The following is a 20500-nucleotide window of genomic DNA, read 5'->3' as shown; positions in this document are numbered from 1 at the left end:
TAGACTGAGTAGGTATAGCTGAAGCGGTGTTCACTGATTTGTCCCATATTGGATCAGCAGCCCAGTTTAAATCTCCCCCCACTATCAATGCACCTTCTGCAAATTCAGATAATTTTGATAAGGAAGAGGTAAGGAAATGCAATTGTTTTTTGTTGGGTGCATATAGGGATGCTAAAGTCAACTTTTGATTTCCCAGTTGTCCTTTAACAAATATTAGACAACCTTCTGTGTCTTTATAGGTCTGTATGTGTTTAAAAGGGAGAGACCGTGCTATCAGTATAGCTACTCCTCTGCTTTTGGATGAACCATGAGAGGAATATTGCTCTTTATAATAGTTATGGGGTAAGAGTCGTGAAATCTCTTTGCTGTGGTGTGTTTCTTGGAGAAAAATTATGTGTGGCTTATCTTTTAAAATAAAATTGGAAATTCTTCTTTTGACTGGGTTGCCCAAACCTTTAGCATTCAGAGTGTAAATTTTTACATTACCTTCCATAATCAGATTAAGGATGATATGAGGGATGCATCAATCCCCAGCTTTGGCCCACATAACTTATGTCCCATAGTATCAGCAAATTCAGTTTGCCAGATATGTGCCAGAGAGAAACAATAACAACTATTAACATCATACAAAATACAACCATTGAACCCACTTTTGGCAGAGTCCCTATTTCTTGGTGGGACTCTGTAACACCTCTTTAACAGTGTGTTATCCTATGCAGGTAAAACCGTTATAAAATAAAAAACCACTAGTTAACATTATTTCCCCCCCCCCCGTTCCCACCATTTATAATTTGATTTGTTTTATTTATTTATTTATTTATTTCCCCCCTCCCCTTACTTCTCCCCCTTTTTATAATTGTTGTATATTTAATATTGTTAAATAACATATATATTTTACAACAGAATGTCTTAAGCCCTAACATGGCTAAATTTAATTAATTTAATATTTAAAACAATTATTTAATATTGTTAAATAACATATATATTTTACAACAGAATGTCTTAAGCCCTAACATGGCTAAATTGAAAAACCAGGTCGCATTTAAAAGAAAAGGTGACCTGTAATAATGAAATTTGCTTAAGTGAGGTGTTAAACATGACACAAACTGTGTTATATTAGACCTGTGGATTTGGTTATGAATTTCATTTTCCTCTCTGAGTGAAAGAGTTGGATCGTAAAGGACGTGGAGTGCAGAGTGGTTCTGTTTGTTTGTTGAGTCTGAGGCTTTTTTTCTTGGAGATGACTGTATTCCATTTTTCAGAATCTTGGAGATCTAGCTGTTCCTCTTCTTTATCCAGTTCTTCAGTGTCCCAAGGAATTTCTAAGTTTAATAGGCGAAGGGTGTGGCATGTTTCTTTTTTTGTGGTAGCTGTGTGTAATATGCCATCTACTTCAACGCAGAGACGAAAAGGAAAACCCCAGCGATATTTGATTTTAGCTGTTTGCAGTTTTTCTGTTGCTGGCCTCAGTTCTCGTCTTTTCCTCAGAGTTTCCAGACTCAGGTCTTGGAGAACCATGATTTCTTTATTGTCGTATCTCAAGCCTCCTTTGTCTCTAATGGCTCTCATAAATCCGTCTTTTAATTGAAAATGAGTAAAAGCCACTATGATATCTCGTGGCATTGCAGTACTTTTAGGTTTGGGTGCTAAGCTACGGTGAACACGCTCCAAATCTAGTGCGGTGACAGGGACTGCAGGGAGTATTTTGGACCACCATGTTGTAAGAAATGTAATCATGTCTCCCTGTTCCTTTTCTTCGGGGACCCCACGAAAGCGTACATTCCGACGTCTTGCTCTGTTCTCCTGTTCATCCAATTTTGTGTTTAATTCTCTATTAGCTTTTAAAAGTAGTTGGACTTTGTCAGAGGTTTTAACACTTAATTCCATGGCTTTGTTAGCTGTCGTTTCAATAGCCAGGGTTTTTTGTGCTAAATTATCCAGTGTATCCTTTGTGGATTCAAAGGCTTTTTGCCATTCAGCTATTAATAGGGTATGCATGCTCTGAACTGGAGTCATTACTGTTTCCAACAGGTTTTCTATGTTAACAGATGCCATTTCCCCTTGCCCAGCTTTTCCGTTTTTCGCCGCCATTTTGGGCCTTTGTTAGGTGCAATTTTTTAAAACACTAAATTAAGATAGTAAAAGGACTTAAAGCTTAGCAAATTGTGCTCACAGACGTGCTACACGGCTTCATTTAACAGGGGTCGAAGAAAGAAACAAGAAGTGTTACCACAAAGTCATTGTAGTTGCCGTTAAGCACTTGGCGGGAATCAGAGCAGTCGTTCTAAGCTGCAGCCAGGTTTCATGCGCCCCCTGGTCAATCTGGTCCACATCTTATTTCAATGTGAGACAAACACATTTGCTGATAAGTAGTGGAACCTTATATTTTCTTTATATTTTTCCTTAAATGAATTTTTTGGATAGCATGCTATAATATTGCTAGGACCTTAAAAGCCTCAGAGCACAGGACAATGGCAGAAATGTTCATACATTTATTTATATGTATAGATGCAAAATAAGGTCAACTATCAGAGGGAAAGCTGCCTTGTAAGCAAAATTTTAAAAGCATGAAGGCAGGGGAGGAAGGGGCAGGAGATCCGGGGGCCAGTGAAAAAAGCCCATGGCTAGAAAAAGCCCCTATCAACATTCCTTGCCCCAGAAAGCCATGAGTAGGGAACTATGGGAAAAGAGATCACCTTTTAGCTATGATTGCCAATAAGATTGTCAAGCACTTCTTTTTTTCACATAGTCTCTGAAACTCGAGAGCCATAAGTATGCACCCAGCTCAGCTACTTCAGTGTGTGTGCTTATTTTTTCATCATCCTGACTTGTGTGTTTAAAATTTGTTTGTATAGACACTCCTAGGCCTGCAGAATATCCCACGGCAGTTTATCCTCCAGGTGTATTACACCTTCTGCAGTATTGGGGAGACAAGGTAAATGGGCACGTCTATAGTTGTCTTTTATTCCTTCTTACAAGGTCTTCTGTCTGCCAAAGAGCCAAAGATAATAGAGAAACAGCATATAGGATGCATATAGGAATAAAAATGCCCTTGGACTATTCCAAGCACAAGCAATTTTCCGGCATCCTTAGTCTTTAAGTTTCCATGAGATTTGTACTCCTCTGACTCCATGTTACTGAGGTTGGTGTGTGAGTATAGGAGGCTATGATGGAGCTGAAATGTGGGCTGCTCACAAGAGAGCGGGGTAAGGGACATTGCAAGTTTTCTGCCTCACCCATGAGGGTAAAAGCTTTTTATTATCTTTTATTGTAAAGAAGGCTGAAGTTAGTACTGCTAAAATTAATAGCAACTGGGAGGATCTATAACATGTTGTTGTCTTGTGCTGTATGTTTAATTGGGCATTTGTTACATGAATTGTATTAAATGTTCCCAGGAAGTGCAGAGCGTGGCTCACAAAAGCTGAATCTACCATATGTACTTGTAGTATATGAGTAGTATGATGCTAAATCTTGTAGGAATGAATGAAAGTTTATCTGAATTTAACTTCTTAGGCCTTTGAATCTTGCATCCTTCCTGCAGCCTATAAAAAATCTAATTGACTGTCAGAGAAGTTTGACACCATTTATGTGGTGAGCGCTTAGATGGCTGTTGTGTTCCCCATGGCTCGGTAGGAAGAGACCATGCTCAGAAAGAAAATATGATGGGGGTTCCCTGGTTTTGTTTGTTTGTTTTTGGTACAGTCCTTTGCAACCCAGTTACTAATATTGTTATAACTTACATGCAGGGCTGGGGATGCTGTTCTTGGGCTTTTGTGCTTGATCACCCTTACAGTGCTGCAACAAATGAAAAACAGCATCCCTAGAGCCTACTGGATGGAAAGGCTGTCTGTCAGGATCAGCTGGCTAGTTGTCTGGACAACAGCTACAGGTTTGTCTATCTTGTCCTGTTAGTTAGTTTCTAGTGCTCCCCTTTCCCAGCAGTGTGCTATTATGGATGGCCTGAATAATCTATGTTATTATTTTGGTGGTGAAAACTCTGACGCTAATTGGCTGCACTGGTGCGATGGGCCACAATGGTCAGCTGCTTGGGAAATAAAGTAGGCTACAGTCACGTGAGGGAAGGGAATGTTGTTAGTTTGGTTGGGATTAAAATCTCATACAAGGGATGTCTGGGAACTAGGAATTGGTCCTGGAGATAAGCTAAGTGACAGCCCAGAGTCAAGGAAGCTGAAGGAAGGGTAGGCAATGAGCTGAGAGCGAGCGAGCATTATTAAGGAAGAATGTGTGGAGAACTGCAGGGAGGGGGAGAGAGGATATAAAGGGAATAAGACAGGGCTAAGCTTTCTCTGGAGAAAATGGCCTAGTTCAGATTTGTCCTTAAGGCCATAAGCACAAACTGGATAATTAAGGCCATTTGTGCCTACCATTTGTGCCCATCAGCACTGTTATTTGATAATGGAGGGCTTTACTATAAGACTGTTTCTCCCTCCCCCTTTCCTTGCAGTCCGTAATGCTCTTGTGGTCCTGTTTGCTGGTCTCATGGCCTACTCATTCCAAGTGATTGGCTACCAGCCATTTACCCTCACAGGGACTACACCCCAGGGACTTCCACCCTTCCAGCTACCTCCATTCTCCAAGGTCACACCCAATGGGACTGTCTCTTTTGGAGTGATGGTACAGGTGGGTATTTGTTTTTGTAGGCTTAATATAGATGCATCACCTTGTTATGACATTTAAAAAAAGGTAGCTCACAATAACTGCAATTAAAATTACAGCACATTTTAATTACGATTACGACTAAAAAGATCAATAGCAAAATTTAAACATTGTCCTCTGGATATGGTAAGAAAAGCTGCTTTAAAAGGTATTAATATGTAAAAACTTTTTTAAAAAAATCCCTAGCTAAATAAAAAAATAAGTATTTAACTTGACTGTATATTGCAAATTCAAATCAGTCCTATAAACTCAGACAAATTACTTTTGAGTTGTCAAATTACTCTACAGTTCCTTCTGTTCTGTTCTTTTTCTTTTCTCTCCTTGGGTATCTTATCTGGACAGAATCCTAGCTGGAATTAGGGAATTAACCCATTCTGTCTCTGTACTAATGTGGGCAGCATATGAGGCCTGCATCTGGGTACCTCTCTGCTGGTGGAAGATGGCTGCCTACTATTATGCTCAACTCTTGCTATCTTGGAAGCTGCCTGATCTCCTACTTCTTATCTGTGGGAACAGTGAAAAGGAAGCAACTGATTTATGCTGTTTAAGGGCTAGTATGATTTGGTGTATTGTGTTCCTGATAAAAAAAACCCAAATTACTATGTGACAATGTGCAATCACATAACATAAGAGGCCTCAAAGAGTTGTTTAGGCAACATATTAAGGGGTTTTATAGATTTCTTACCTAATTACATAATAATTAGGTAAGGTTTATACAAATTAAAATGTTGACTATAATCTTGTGCTGAGGCAGTGCCTTCTTTAGAAACTGGCTCAAAGTACACAACTTTTTAAATTGGGTATTACTTGAGTGAATAGCACACATCCTTAAAACTTGAACAGATCAATGATAACCTCCTGTATTTGCAGTGTATCTGGATCAAATATCAAGGTGAGGATGTTAAGATTGGCTCATGAAGTTTCATTTGTAGGGCACAGTGATCTTTGTAGTGAAATATAGTATTCCTCTCTCTCTTTTCCCCCTTTGCAGAAAATGGGAGCTGGTTTGGCTGTGGTGCCACTCATGGGACTGCTGGAGACTGTTGCTATTGCAAAAGCATTTGGTATGGGCCCCCAAAATCTTTCAGCTTCTCTGGGCACTCAGTTGGGGGGTGGGGTGGGGAACTGTCCTGCCTAAAAAGATTTGGGAAAGGAAGACCTATTGCTTTCCGAGGACAGTATGTTTGTGGGGAGGAGGGAGTGATGATAAATTTAGCTGTGGCTTTCTCTTTCAGATATTTTTCATCTCCTGCTGTTATCCTGCCAACAATGCCCCCTTAGGAACCAGCAGTGTGGGAACTGACTGTTTCCATCTGGCATAATACCATGGAGAGGGGGGCATGTATGAGTAATGTGACTGCAGTGGTGGGGTGGATTGCATGGGCTCCATCCAGTTGGCATTATGGGATGGTGCCAAGTTAAAGTGCAATCCCACAGAGCTACTGTGTGTGAGTAGGCAGGGGTGGAGGAAATAACTAGTCTCTTTTTGAACCATGGATTCAAACAGGAACGGAGAACCTGGTGCCCTCCAGATGTTGCTGGCCTACAACTCCCATCAGCCATGAGTGTTGGCCATGCTAGTTGGGGCTGATGAGAACTGAAGTCCAACCACATGTGAAGGTGCACAGGTTTCCTGTCCCTGCATTAAAGTAAGGAAGGTTCCCTAGCCTCATGATGTTCCAGAGTAAGATATGGTCATTCCCATACACGTTTCTTTATACCTAGAAGGGCAAAAATGTAACTTGGTCCAGGTAGCAGAACTCTCAGTGGAGAATGGCTTCAAGAGCAGAAAACAATGATTCAGGTTCTGCTGGGTGAACAGAGTTCTTTCCAGACCCATATTTCTTCTTTCACATCTTGATGCCTGCAGTGCGTTGTGGAACTTTTACCCACTGCAGAATATCAGGGACATGGTCTAACCAGTGTCTCAACTTCCCTTTACATTCTAGCCTCTAAAAATGTCTACCAAATTGACCCCAATCAGGAGCTGTTGGCCATGGGTAAGAACTTTACATGAATGTATTGGATGTTATTGACTGGGCAGGACTGAGTCTCTTGTTCTGAGGGACACAGAGACTAAGTGGAGATGAGTCTGGGAGTGAAGAGCCATGCCCAAATACAAAAAGGACTTCTAAAACGACTGTCAAGGGCACTTGCTCAGGTTAGCTTGTAGAAGGAGGAGACCTTGGGGTCAAGCATAACTTGTGAAACTGCCCTCCTACCATCACCCCCAGTCTTAGCACTCCTTTAGAATCATACAGCTGCAAACCTGCTTGATGCAGGAAATTCAAAGTGAGAGCATCCTCAACAGTTGGCTACCTAGCCTCTGGTTGAAAGCTTCCAGTGAGGGACAGCCCACCATGACCTTTGGTTACAGAAGGAGAACCAATGGCCTGGGATGTTGTTGGATGTCAGCTCCCATCATGCCTGGCCACTGGGCATGCTGGCTCGGTCTGATGGGAATTATAATCCAATAGTATCTGTAGGGCTACAGGTTCCCACCCTTACCTAGATATTTCATTTTCCAAACTGTTCTTAATATTAAAAAAAAATCCATCTTGGTGTAATTTGAACATAAAACAAGTCTTTGCCCCTCTTAAGTGTGTGTTCTAAGTGGTCCTGGTGCCTCCCTGATGCAAGGGAGCAGGACTCCACATTTCATTCAGCCTCTGTGCCTTAACCTCCCTTCCTCTATGATCTCCAGGTTTCACCAACCTCCTAGGATCCTTTGTCTCATCCTATCCTGTCACAGGTAGCTTTGGCCGGTGAGTGAATCCTATTTGTTGTTGTTGTTGTTGTTGTTGTTAGTAGCAGTAGTAGTAGTAATGTTTATATACCACCTTTCTTCCAAGTTGCTCAAGGTGGTGTACATGGTTCTCCGCTTTCCATTTTTCCTCACACTCTGTGAGGTAGGCTATAGGCTGAGAGACAGTGACTGGCCTGTGGGGGTTTGAACCCTGGTCTCTCAGGTCATAGTCCAACACTGTAATCACTACACCACACTGGCTCTGGCTTAAGCTTAGTTTAAACAATAGTGTGTCTAGCAAGTGCATATATAGTGAGTGAGTGAGTGAGTGAGTGAGTGAGTGAGTGAGTGAGTCTCCTGATAAATAGTCATTAGACCTTATTGTCGTTAAGCTGACCACTTTCCCTTAAATGTTTCTGGAAGGTGAAGGGGCTACTTCCTGTTCTCGTAACTACATAGCTTGTTTGTGTTGCAGGACAGCAGTGAATGCTCAGACTGGTGTGTGCACTCCTGCTGGGGGACTAATCACAGGTAGGGGCTAGAAGGATGCCTTTGTGACTGCTGAGATGCAGCATTATTAAAGGCTTATATCAAAACTAGAACACAGAACTGAGTGAATTATTAACTCTCTTCATATCACCCCTTGGGGATGAAAATGGCACTACAATTGGGAAGAGACCATACACCAACCTGTCCAGAAACAGAATGTTGCCTCAAGTAGAAAATCTGCTGGTATGGATCCCATTAGAGGAGTGTTGGTGTACCTTCATGATGTATAGAATGATGCCAACGTAGTGGCCGTGTTTTCTTGGACTGATGGTGATAGTATGGTGCATAAGGAGATATTGAAAGCCCTCTGAGTGGCTCCTTTGAGGAGATTTTTCAGTCCAGAATTAGATAAAATGAGTTCCAAATGGTCCAGAATTAGTTAAAATGAGTTGCAGGGAGCATGGTCACTCTGACACTTAAATCCAAATTTGTGAGGATTAATTAGCATAAAGTGATAGTGTTCAATATGAAGCCATTCTGTAGTGTTGCTATACTCCTGTGTGAATTCAGTCATATATCTAGCACTACCCTATTTCTGGAAGTATGGCAATGGCCAAGTGATTCAACAGAATATTTTGCAGTCAGATTTTCTTAAGACCAATATTATACTTCCAGTTCTTATCGGTAGTGTGTGGGTACAATCTAGTTCATGTGCATTTTGGATGCCACTGTTTTCATGAACCTGGATGAGGTCCATGAGATCTAGAACTCTTGGCTTCTGTCTCCTGAAAAATAGAGTAAACTTTTGTTTGGAGTTTTTTTTTGTTGCTTCATAGTATATAGTATTGTCTAAAGCTTGAGCCTAAACCCAAGATTACTAATTTCTTATGAATGAACAATCCTTAGTCAATTAGTCTCTACAAGAAAGTAGAGTCTTTCTAAACTATAAAAAACAGTCTGGATTAGTACTTCTGTGAAGTTAGAGAACTTCATTCATTCCTGAAAAGTAGCAAGGTTCTCCAGGTATGGCAATGTGGTGCCCTCTAGATGTTTGACTACGCTACTTGTCATCCCCAATATTTATTTATTTGTCTCTGTCTCTATCTAATTTATTTATTTATTTACCCCCCCATAGCTGAAGCTCTCTGGGCGGTTTACAGCATAGGAGTGGGAATCCAACAATATCTGGTGGGCACTACGTTTTGCTATCCTGGGGTACTTGTTGAAAATATTGCTTGTGTTCTTTTTGCAAAATTAAAGTGCAGGTTAGCATGTAGTGTTTCATTACTCCTAATAGAACCAGTTTGATTTGCTATTTCCCAGATGGCCATGTTGCTAACATGATGTAGCCTGTCTCCCTGGCACAATAATGCCTTCTGTCACTCCAACTCAGCTCTCTACCCCATGGGATATTCCTGTCTTGGTTGTTAGGATTTCCGTGTTGACTCACTTTGCCTTGTTCTCTCCATAGGGGCCCTGGTGTTACTGTCTCTAGCCTACCTTACCTCTGCCTTTTACTACATTCCCAAGGCTGCACTGGCAGCAGTCATCATCTGTGCTGTAGCTCCTATGTTTGATGCCAAGATCTTCTACACATTATGGCAGGTTAAAAGTATGAACATAAATGTCCTATTCTTTTCAGAGCTGAAGACCCTAACTTTTGTTAACATCTTGTAATGTTTCCTTAGGAAAATTGAACCCAGTTAGAATTCTCTTAAATGTGGCCTGAAACTCTCTCTCTCTCTGTCTTTGTATTTTTGCCTGTTCGGGGATAAGATAAAAGCTTGTTGTTGGTGAGGGGTGGTGGCACCTGGTTGGCCACTATGAGAACAGAATGCTGGACTTGATGGGCCATTGACCTGATCTTCAGGCTCTTCTTATGTTCTTATGGGGAAGTTCCGCCTCTGAGTTTTCCTGCAGTCTTTCCTCACTGCTGGTTTGCCCTTTTTGTAACTTTCTGGAATTGGATCACTCTGCTCATACTTTTTCCCACATCCTCAAATTCCAAGGGCCTTTCCAGATGGCCTGTTTATTGGGCATTCATCCTGATTTTTTTTAAGTGGATTTGTTGTGCTAGGGTGGTAAATCCACTTTAATTGCACAAGCCTAAAGTTCTGATATGTGCTTGAATCCTTCCTGCAAAACAGTGACAGCCTGGAGGCACCCCAGGTCAGCAAAGTGCTGCAGTTCTGCTACAAAACTTTCTACTGTTCATTGAAAGAGATTAGCTGCAGATTCAGAACTCCACAAAACTTTGTTTTGAGTAGATATTCAGACTTTTCAAACACTGAAAGACTGTGTGTGTGTGCATGTGTTGGACATGCTTTGGCAGGGCAATTTCTATAGCCTTGGTGGCTCTGGCCATGCCCATAGCCCTGCTAGCAGCCAGGATGGAAAGTTGGGATGGGGGAGGGGTTTTTTCCCCTCCCATTGATGGGAGGAAAAGTTTTGATACCTTTTTCTGAGGACATGTCAGGGAAACAAGGTGGCTTAGAATCCTGAAGACCCATATCTGACACGAACATGTCCCTGGAATGGCTCAGTTTTACCCCACTGCTGTTGGAACACCTGCAGCAGGACATCTACACCTTCAGAGCTTTCTACAGACAAGTGGGAGTGGGGAATCCAGTGCAGTACATGCCATCCTGCTGGCGAGTCTTCCTCTTCACTACCAGAGTAACATCTAGCATGGCTTCCTACAACCACTCATCTTGCCTTCAACCAGCTATAGGGCTGCACCCTTAGAACCACTTCCTTTTTAATACTAATTTTTTATTAGCGGAATCACTACATATAAACACAATATTTGACATGTTAAGATCTACAAAAATACAAGGAAATTGTTACAATAGTAATTAATATGATCTAAACAAAAATATCCACTCTTTATGTGTAATCAGTTTTCCACTTTTTCCAGATTAGCAGCAGACTTGGGACTTTGCAAAGCTAAGTTGTTTTGAATTGATATTCAGACTTTTTGAACACCCGGATGTAATGTTTAGAACTCATGGATAGGATTTAAAGCAGTAACAGGGAAGCCTGTTGTGAATATTTCCTCACCCATACAACTTTTCTGGATCTGTGAACAGGAGCTGAGAATCCTGTTTCCTAGATATTTTTGGGAAATCTTATATTCCCCACTCATAACTTCACATAGCAACACTCACTTTAATTTAAAAATCTCTCTGTGATGTCATGCTTAAGGAATATAGGGTGGTATTTTATGCTAGTTCTACTCAGAGTAGACATGACTAACAGGTTCATTAATTTTAATGGGCCTACTCTCAGTAGGACTTTGTTGAATACAGTCCATAACCATCTTGGTTATAAAAAGTTACAAACTTACTGGCACCTGCTGGACAAACAGAATATCTACCAAAGGTATGTTTTCAAAGGCAAGAATAAATGACTATAATACTTTAAGAAGCACATTCAGCTTTTCATCAGCACAAAAGTGCCTATGATAGTTTTTCTATTTGTCCAGCAGCATGACTAGTAGAGTATAATGCAGTTTCAACTCAGATTCTCCACTCCCTGACATTGAGAACCCAAGGTGCTTCATCCTTTTGAATTAGCTGAATTAGTGAGGCAGAATTAACTTGACATTTATTGATGTGAGCTCTTGAGAGGGAGAGGAGGTGTTATACTGATTTTTCTATTAAAAATGTTTTAATGTTTTTACTGCAATTTGCTTGTTTGATTTTTCATATCTGATATCCTCCAACCTGGGATTTTTACAATTTGCTGTACTCTGCCCTGTTTGACAAAGGGTGAGTTAAAAACAAATAAAATTCCTCTATATATAATTTGAGAGTAACTGATTGAGAATTCTCAATCTGAAGCAGCCAAGGTGAAAATGAACACAAGGTTGCCTTATGGCTCTGCCAATCGTTGGCACTGGCTTCACCCACTGCTGACATGCAGCCCTTGATATGTTACCCCCGAGGAATGTGGTCAGAATAAAAAAGCTGCTCGCCCTGGTTTATGATATTGAATGGACTCTGGTTCAGATACCACAATAATCTTGAGATTTTGTAAGAGAGACCTTTCCCCTAGCAGCAGTCATCCACTACACATGCCCAGCTCATCCTGAGGTTATTTGCTATGGTATGGGCTTTGGTTTGGTTAATGGTATAGAATGCAAGCGGAAGAGAAGAGTGAGAGATCCCCCAGGGTGATGCTGAATCTGGAGATGTTAGGGAAAATATATGCGATGTGAGCATTGCCTTTTATGACCTTCAGATCTAGTCACCTCCGTGTACCACTAATGAGGTAAAAGCTTTTAGTGAAACTTTGGTAGGTAAAAAGCTGCTACTTCTCTTCCATTGCTGTTTGTTTCTCTCCCTTCCTGTGCTATGTGAAAGCCACCTTGCTGTAGGAATGGACATATCAATTATCTGAGTTGTATGTCTTCCTTTCTCTCAGGGCTGGACCTGGTGCCCCTGTGCGTGACATTCTTCTTCTGCCTCTGGGAGATACAGTATGGAATCATAGCAGGGGTGCTGGTCTCGGGGATTCTCCTGCTCTACCCCATTGCCAGGCCACGGATAAAGGTTTGTTTTTGACCCCACTGAGTTAGGATGCACACTGTTGGCAAGGGCTTAGGAAGGAAACCTAACTAATGCAGCACATATGGATGGCAGCTACAAGAGAAACATCACAGGAAAGTTACTTTTTTGTTGTGATCTCTGCCTGCTACTATCTGCTTGTGACCCATGAGTTTGAAACAGGTAATAGTTGTCTTGGACAATGCAAAGAGAAGAGAGCAGCATTTTTAATATACATTTATATCCTGCACCTCATTTTCAAACCAATTTTCAATATGGGTGAGATTTTTCATATAGGAAACAGGTGTCATACTTCCCTTCAGTATGACAGTTAGCAGCCTTTGAGCATGTTCCTTTTGCCTTCCAGAAGAGGGAGGTTGGAAATTGCTGGACACTTTCTCCCAACCTCTCTTGCAGGTCTTGGAGCATGAGACAGTGTACATACAACCAGCCAGTAGTCTGTATTTCCCTGCCATTGAGTGCCTTCGGGATATTGTGCACAAACGGACTCTGTCAGGTAAAGTGTATAACTTGACATCTGTGCTACTTTGCTGGCTGTGGGGAATTGAACTTGGTTCAGAAGTGAAAACCTCTTGTCATCTGGACAAAATGACCAAACTACACCTCATTTGGGACAATAATATTTACATAGAATTGTATGTTAGAGGCACAAATGTTGATTTGAGGAGATGATAATCTGAGAGGAGCTAATATTCCTGGTCTTAGGGACAGGACTTTTTTTGTAACAGTACTGACCAGTATAGAGTACCTCTTTTTTTGCTGTCCATGACAGTCATTTTGTGCTAGCCCTCACAGTACTTTTATCAATGTATGAGTACCAGCACCTAATATTTTATAAAAAAAAGCACTGCCTAGGGGTGTTTCTGAAAACAAATGAGTGTGACCTATGTTTGACTCTCCTTGAATTTCAAGAAGGAAACAAGCCCAGGGCTCTCGTAACATGACTCTTGATTAAAGGTCAATGATGCATAGGTAGAGACAACATGTTTCAATTCAGGGGGAACTCTAGCTAGCATCTCCTTGACCCAAAGTGATGGAACATCAACATGATGGTGTAGATAAGCATGCAGCACAGGACTACCAGCGCTTTTGGATTCTAGCTCTTCAAGGAATTCATGGGACCACTAACCTGCCATGCTACATTTTGATAGTACTGCAGATATAAATGGGAGGCTGTTACTATATTACTGATGGTGCTGGGAAGCCTTAGTTCCAATCTTCAGCTGGGAAAAGAGGAGTGGTTCAAGTCTCAGAAGTGTCCTGTTGCTTCCTAACACAATGGCTCTTTAATGTCCCATTACAACTCACCAATGGTTTGTGGGAAGAACTAATTCATCTTAGGGGCTAAGGAAGCTTAGGGTCAGGACTTGAAATTGACCATTAGGCCCTAATCAGCCAGAATGTTATTGGTAGGAATAGCTGCCCTGTCTCTGTTTGCCCTCTTTTGAGCACATTGTTTGTTGTCTGCCTTCAGAGTCTCAACTGCGCAATGTCATTCTGGATTGTAGTCATGTCAGCAACATTGATTACACAGTGGTCTTGGGCCTGTCAGACTTGCTCCGGGAATTCCAGCATAGGAGACTCTCTCTAGTCTTTGTCTGCTTGCAGGTGGGTGAGAACTGCAACCTGGGAGGAGCAAATACACATTGTAACTGGATAATTACACACTTTACCATTGAACAGTGGCCCCTTTTTCTAAATGAAAAGTGCAGGTACCAGGTTCAATCCCTGGCATCTCTAATCTTGGTTCAATTCCAGGTTCAATCCCTGGCATCTCTAATCTTGGTTTTAAAAAGCATCTTGGGTGGCAGAGCTTGATACCGTGGAGAGCTGTTGCCAGTCAGAGTAGACAATACTACACTAGATGGACCAGTTGTCTGACTCAGCATGAGGCAACTTCATATGTTCATAAATTAAGCACAATACCATGAAGCCAAGTTTCTAAAAACATAAAATACCCAGAATGCTCTAGACTACAGCCCACCCATTGAAGATAATAAGGAGTTGCCTTTTAGATTGAGTCAGCCCATTAGTCCATCTAATCCAGAACTGTCTACTCTGTCTGGGTTGGTGTGTTCTCTAAATCTCAACTGGAGGATCCTTCTAATCAGAGATGCAAGGGCCAGAACCGAAGAGATCAGGCAAGTAAAGGATGTACCTTACCCTTAAGCCACAGACCATCTCCATCTACCCAGGGTCCTTTTGATATCTGATTTCAGGCCTTTAGGAGCTTCTCTGAATGCTGTGGAGAAATCGTTGGAATGTGACTGACCAATTCTCCCTTATCCTTCCTGCTGACAGGCTCATGTACTCCAAGTCTTGCTGGCTGCTGATCTGGAAGGATTCTATCATTTCCCTAGCCTGAAGGATGCAGGTGGGAGAGGAGATAGATTACTGAATGTTCATGGCTATGATATTTTGCTGCAAACTGTCTCTGTATGTGTTTTCTATCTTTGTTTTATTTTCGTCCTGCTTTTCAGCCAAAGATGTTTTCTCGATGCATCTCACATTACTTAAAAATCTGGTACAATGCTGGAAGCAGGCATTGTACATAAATTATGATTTATGAGACATGAGCCCCCCCCCCAGGTTTCAAACCAAAATATTGATGCACAAAGGACAGGGAGTGGAGGGAAAATGTACAATGCCAGAGCAAAGTAGTGAGTTGGAACCAGGCATTTCTGTCCATGTGTTGTGGACCTACCTGCTGGCTCTTAGTCCTGTGGCCAGTAGCAGAGGCTAGAATGGCCACCTGTTTTCTCCTGGAGTCCCAGGGCAGTGGGCAGTTGGGGCAGAGGTCTTTCTGGTAGGAGGTTGGGTGGGGCTCCCTGCATCTCCTTTATCTCTGTTGCTCGGGTGTGGCTAAGCTGGTCTTTCCCTTCATCATGGCTGTCTTCCAATGAGGGAAAGGTGTAACCTCTGGCCAATGCCCTTTCCCTCACCTCTGCACTTTCCCATAAGGATTCAGCCTTTTGGGGGAATGTCTTCTTAGTCTTCACAGAGGCTTCACAGAACCTTCTCTCCTAGTTGTCTTTTTACAGCAGGTGGGATTTGACCCACAAAAAATTAAAATGTATCAAAGTCTTAATACAATGCATTCTCCCCCCACCCCCCATTTGTCTCTTCTGCAGAGGAGTGTCTTGAAGAAGAACTGTGTGGTGCCAGTGAAGCCTTGTTTGATGGCAGTGACAGCCTGCTGCCAACATCTGGGATCATCCAGTGAGGATGCAGAACTAATTAATACCTGTAACCAAACTATAGGAGTGCCCGAGGCTTGGACTTCCCAGGAGGATCCCTACGCCTGTGCAGCCTCTGAGACGGGCTCCCGTCTTGGATGAAACTTATCCAGTTTAAATTCAGTCAGAAGGCTCTTTTCTGACTGGGAATAATTTCTTCCGGTTAAAGAAGAAACGTGAGATTTCCCACATAGCTTTGTTTTGATTGTTGGAGTCTGGAATTCGTCAGAATTGTCTGTCTTCCAGCAGCTCAGACAGAGCGAGGATTTTTATGCTAGCTCAGCTGGATAAGTGACCCGTTTTTTTTTATACGGATTAACAGGCAAACATCCTCCTGTCTACATTCATCATTTTCTTATCTATACAGCTAAAGAGATTTGTCAAAGTAACAGCAATTGAGATAACCTAGGTGAGGTAAGACTTTCCTTTTTTTGTTCGCGGAGCTAGGGGGGAAGAAAATATAAATAGCTTATCTTTTTTTTTTTATTGCAAAAAGCTGACATGGAAAATGGCATTCTAAAGATTACAACGGGCGAGAGATTTCTGATTGGAGGAGATAAGAAATCTTTTTGATCTATGGCTGGGACTATTTTTTTTCTGATCTACTTTTTTTTTGACGAATCTGCTCATTCTCTCTGCTACTAGCTATTTCGACGCTGTGAACTAAAGCTGTTCTTACACTTTCAGGCAGATAAGAGATAAGGGCTGTCTAGCGTGTGACGTTAGTTTGTTGGAAAAATTAACTCCTTTGTAACTGGTTAAAGAAATAAGCTGCTCTTTGTTTGGGACATTGAAAATTGAAGGAGTTTTGTTCCTTTGGCTTTAAGAATGACAATTAAGAAGACCATGGATGTACAAGAAGGGACTTTATCTCTAGACATGTTTCAGAAAATAATGAATGGGATTAACTCAATAAAACAAGAACTGAGAAATAATAGACAAGCGTGGAGAATTGAATTTTACGAAATGAGACAGGAGCTGAAAGAAACTCAGGATTCTATGAGAAAGGAGAACAAAGATAGATCTGGAAAACAAAAAAAAGATGAAAGAGAAATTAAAGGCAAGGTTCAAACTATGGAGATTGGCTTAATTATGGACATGAAAAAAGATTTGGATTTCCTGGCTGTGATGGATCCTGGAGACAAATATTACAGTTTGGAATTCAGCGCTATCCCTGAAGGAATTGAAGAGATTGGAGATAAAGATATTATCGGTTCAAAAAAATTCTTGGACTGGAAGGATCTGATGGAACTTGAAATGGAGAAAGTTAACAGAATTAATCCCTGTCTTGTGTCAATGGAAAAACCTTCAAGAGATGTACTAGTGTATCACGTGGAAAAGAGGAACAGAGATGCGGCTTTGCAACAATACTTCAGTGATACGTTTGGATTTGATGGCAAGAAAATATCTGTGATGGAGGAAATTCCTATCAGACTTTTATTATATGACTATGACAGCAAGATTTTTGGGTGCGTAAAGATGGAAGATGGAAGATGGAAGATGGACCCAATATGGATAATGACAGAAGAGCGATTTAAAATCACTGGACTTAGTAGATTTGATGAGTTGGATTAATTGGCATGTTTATTTAGAAAAAAAAATTGATTGACATATATCTCAAGGATTGGAAACTTCTCTTTGACTTTTTGTGGAAGATTAAAATGATATGATGTTAATGAGATTTGAAACCAACTAAGATAACTGTTGGAGGAAGGTGATTTTATAATCTATTAAGAGATAGGTCTGTTACATATTATAGATTTATAGTTGAATTATAGTGTTTTGAAATTACTGGATTTAGTAGATTTGATGAGCAGGATTAATTGGCATGTTTATTTAGTAGGAAAAAAAATTGATTGATATATATCTCAAGGATTGGAAACTTCTCTTTGACTTTTTGTGGAATATTAAAATGATATGATGTTAATGAGATTTGAAACCAACTAAGATAACCGCTGGAGGAAGGTGATTTTATAATCTATTAAGAGATAGGTTTGTTATATATTATAGATTTATAGCTGAACTATGACAAATCAGAAGTCAATATTTTTATATATATGTATTTTTTTGTATTGTATTAGTTATTGATTTGTGTTGTTTTCTTTTTGTATTATTTTGGTTTTGAAAATTAGAATAAAAATTAATTGAAAAAAAAAGGAGTGCCCGAGGCTTCACCGTGAAGCTCCTGGGCCTTGAAGCAATATAATGGAGCGTGAACATTAGATTGCAGGTGTTCTGTGTGCACGTTTAGACATCACACAACTTGAATTCAGAAGTTATTTACACTCTGAGGCTGTTCAGTGTGAAGAACGTTTTACCTCCTTCAGACTTTAAAAAAATGCAAATAGCACAAAGTCATCCAGTATTTCAGAACTCTGGGGCAGCAGAATTGAAATTACTGTAGGATTGCAGTGCTTCTGGCTCAAAGAATTATGGCATACCCTCCTAACATTCATTGCACTCCAGTGACATAGTTAAGGGAACACTAATCTGGAAAGGAAACTAAGAGAATACAACTTTTTTAAATTAAATGATGGAAATACGGCAAGGTGAATGAGAGATATCTGTGTAGTATACATACTGAACTAGGAATTTTTCAGTTGGATAATCTATAATCTATTCCAAGGATTTAAATGGCTGAAGCAATTTCAGTTTTTCATCATGCACAATTTTCAATTTCTGCCAAACCCAAATTATTTTTTTCCATTTCTATGCCACATTTTCCATTTCTGTCACATACCTGATTCTTTGCAGCTGGTTTTCTTGCAAAATGCACAATCATTAGCAGCCCAGCCGTGTGTGCTTATATGCCCTTGCTATGTACCTGGATGAATAAGTGACTCTTACAGCGCAACTCCCTCTGTTCTATAGTGGGTATATCAGCATTCAATTGAATGTGGAAGTAGACTAGTCAAAGTCAAATGGGTACCTTTTCTCTCCCCTATATAATGACAGTTGGTGAGGTAAGCAAGCTAAGCTAGATGCAACTATGGAGATCAGTATAATAAAAAATCACCAGCTCTCATGTTACTCTTTGCTTCCCTTATGTAACCACCTGGATCTGCTTCATTTGCACGTGGCTTCTCATGTGCTCTTTTCCCTAAAATATCAAATGATTTTTGCTGTCAGAGATAGGCAGAAACAACTCATAGGATGTAACATCTCCAATTAAATATTCTTCCAGACAACTGATGCTTTATAGATTGCCTTAAGTCCTTTTTTAAAAAACCAATAACCCTGCATTTCCCTCTCTAAGGTGTATATTAAGAATAAGAACATAAGAGCAGCCTGCTGGATCAGGCCGGTGGCCCATTTAGTCTAGCATCCTGTACTCACAGTAGCCAACCAGATGCCCATGGGAAGCCCACAAGCAGGACCTGAGCCCAAGAGCACTCTTCCCTCCTGTGGTTTCCAGCAACTGGTATTCGGAAGTACACCACCTCTGACTATGGAGGCAGAGCATAGCCATCAGGACTAGTAGCCATTGATAGCCTTGCCTTCCATGATTTTGTCTAATCCTCATTTGAAGCCGTCCAAGGTGGTGATCATCGTCTCATGTGGGAGCAAATTCCATAGTTTAACTGCACTGTGTGAAATACTTTCTTTTGTCTGGCCTGAATCTTCCAACATTCAGCTCCATTGGGTGTTCATGAGTTCCAGTGTTAAGAGAGGGAGAAAACCTTCTCAATCCACTTCCTCCATGCCATGCATAATTTTATCCACTTCTCTACTTAATTTTTTTAAATGTACAATTCCTTGCATTCTGCACCCTGCATGAGAGCTGCTGCCTCAAACCTGCAAAAACAGTTATCCATGTTTTAGTTACTCCAGCCTGCACTACTGCAGTGCTGTATGTAAAAACAGTTAGGAAACTCAAAAATGCAGCAACCAGGCTTCTGTTTCCAAGTTCAATTTAAAGGGCAGGTGTTAACCTTTTAAAGCTCTAAATAATCTGAAGCCAGGTTATCTTAAGGATAGCTTGCCCTCATCTAGATGTACCTGAACCCTGAGATCAGCCTTGGGCTGCCTGCTCTCACTGCCATCATGTGGGCTCTATCATGTGAGCACGTGAGACAGGGCCTCTCCACTGTTGGCACCACAGCTCTGGAGTACCCTTACAAATTGGTTTAATTTGGTCTCCTCTCACAGTTTTCAGATGGAAGTTGAGAACACATTTGTTTTGTTAAGCTTTTAATGGTTTGAACATGTCACTGCCTCAGACACTGCTTTTTTAACTCAAATGATTTGAACAGTTGGTATTTACGTGTGTGTTACAGTGCCATACAAAACAAGTGGGGCATACATTATAATTTATTATTTATCTCCCTCTCTTGTGCCTTACCTTCCCACCCCTGCTGAATATCACTCAGCTAGCGGCAGTCACACTGCAAGTTTGATCTCTTGATTGCTTACCTGAATACCTGTAATACCCAGATGTTGCCTGGAGATGCAGGTTCCAGGCTCCAGGCAAGATCAGAAAGCAGCAAAAAGCAGACAGGTAGGGCAGCCTGCTCTTACTGTTGACAGCCATGCCTAATAGCCCTCTGCACACCCTGGCCCATTTACTCTTACTGCTGCTTTCTAATCTTGCCTTGAAGCCTCTCATCTGCACCATCAAGCAACATCTGGGGTTTGGAGGTATTCAGGTGAGCGATCAAGAGATCACACTTATATTATACATGGTCTGTTGTTCCAAATCTGTTCCCAAATGATGTTCTTACTAGATGGGAGTTAAAATCCTGGTGCTGGCTAAACTGGGCTAAAACAAACTCTGCCACTGGGTG

At 41.1% G+C, this 20500-nt stretch overlaps 1 protein-coding gene across 1 annotated transcript in view; it reads left to right on the top strand.

Annotated features, from left to right (window-relative positions):
• The window catches only part of SLC26A11 (solute carrier family 26 member 11), a 29673-nt gene extending 13960 nt beyond the window's left edge, over positions 1-15713 (top strand). Inside the window, exons 5-17 of the mRNA XM_061615800.1 lie at positions 2856-2935; positions 3747-3889; positions 4466-4641; positions 5669-5741; positions 6627-6677; positions 7382-7442; positions 7899-7954; positions 9384-9524; positions 12338-12465; positions 12877-12976; positions 13955-14088; positions 14782-14854; positions 15612-15713. Coding sequence (XP_061471784.1) covers positions 2856-2935; positions 3747-3889; positions 4466-4641; positions 5669-5741; positions 6627-6677; positions 7382-7442; positions 7899-7954; positions 9384-9524; positions 12338-12465; positions 12877-12976; positions 13955-14088; positions 14782-14854; positions 15612-15703 — 1308 coding nt within the window. The 3' untranslated portion in view covers positions 15704-15713. The remainder of the gene's footprint in view (positions 1-2855; positions 2936-3746; positions 3890-4465; positions 4642-5668; positions 5742-6626; positions 6678-7381; positions 7443-7898; positions 7955-9383; positions 9525-12337; positions 12466-12876; positions 12977-13954; positions 14089-14781; positions 14855-15611) is intronic.
• The last annotated feature ends 4787 nt before the right edge of the window (positions 15714-20500 follow it).

The sequence above is a fragment of the Rhineura floridana genome, chromosome 3 (assembly GCF_030035675.1).
Source record: "Rhineura floridana isolate rRhiFlo1 chromosome 3, rRhiFlo1.hap2, whole genome shotgun sequence".
NCBI classification, from domain to species: Eukaryota; Metazoa; Chordata; class Lepidosauria; order Squamata; family Rhineuridae; genus Rhineura; species Rhineura floridana.
Note: the sequence above shows the minus strand (reverse complement) of the source record. Positions and strands in the feature narration are given on the sequence as shown.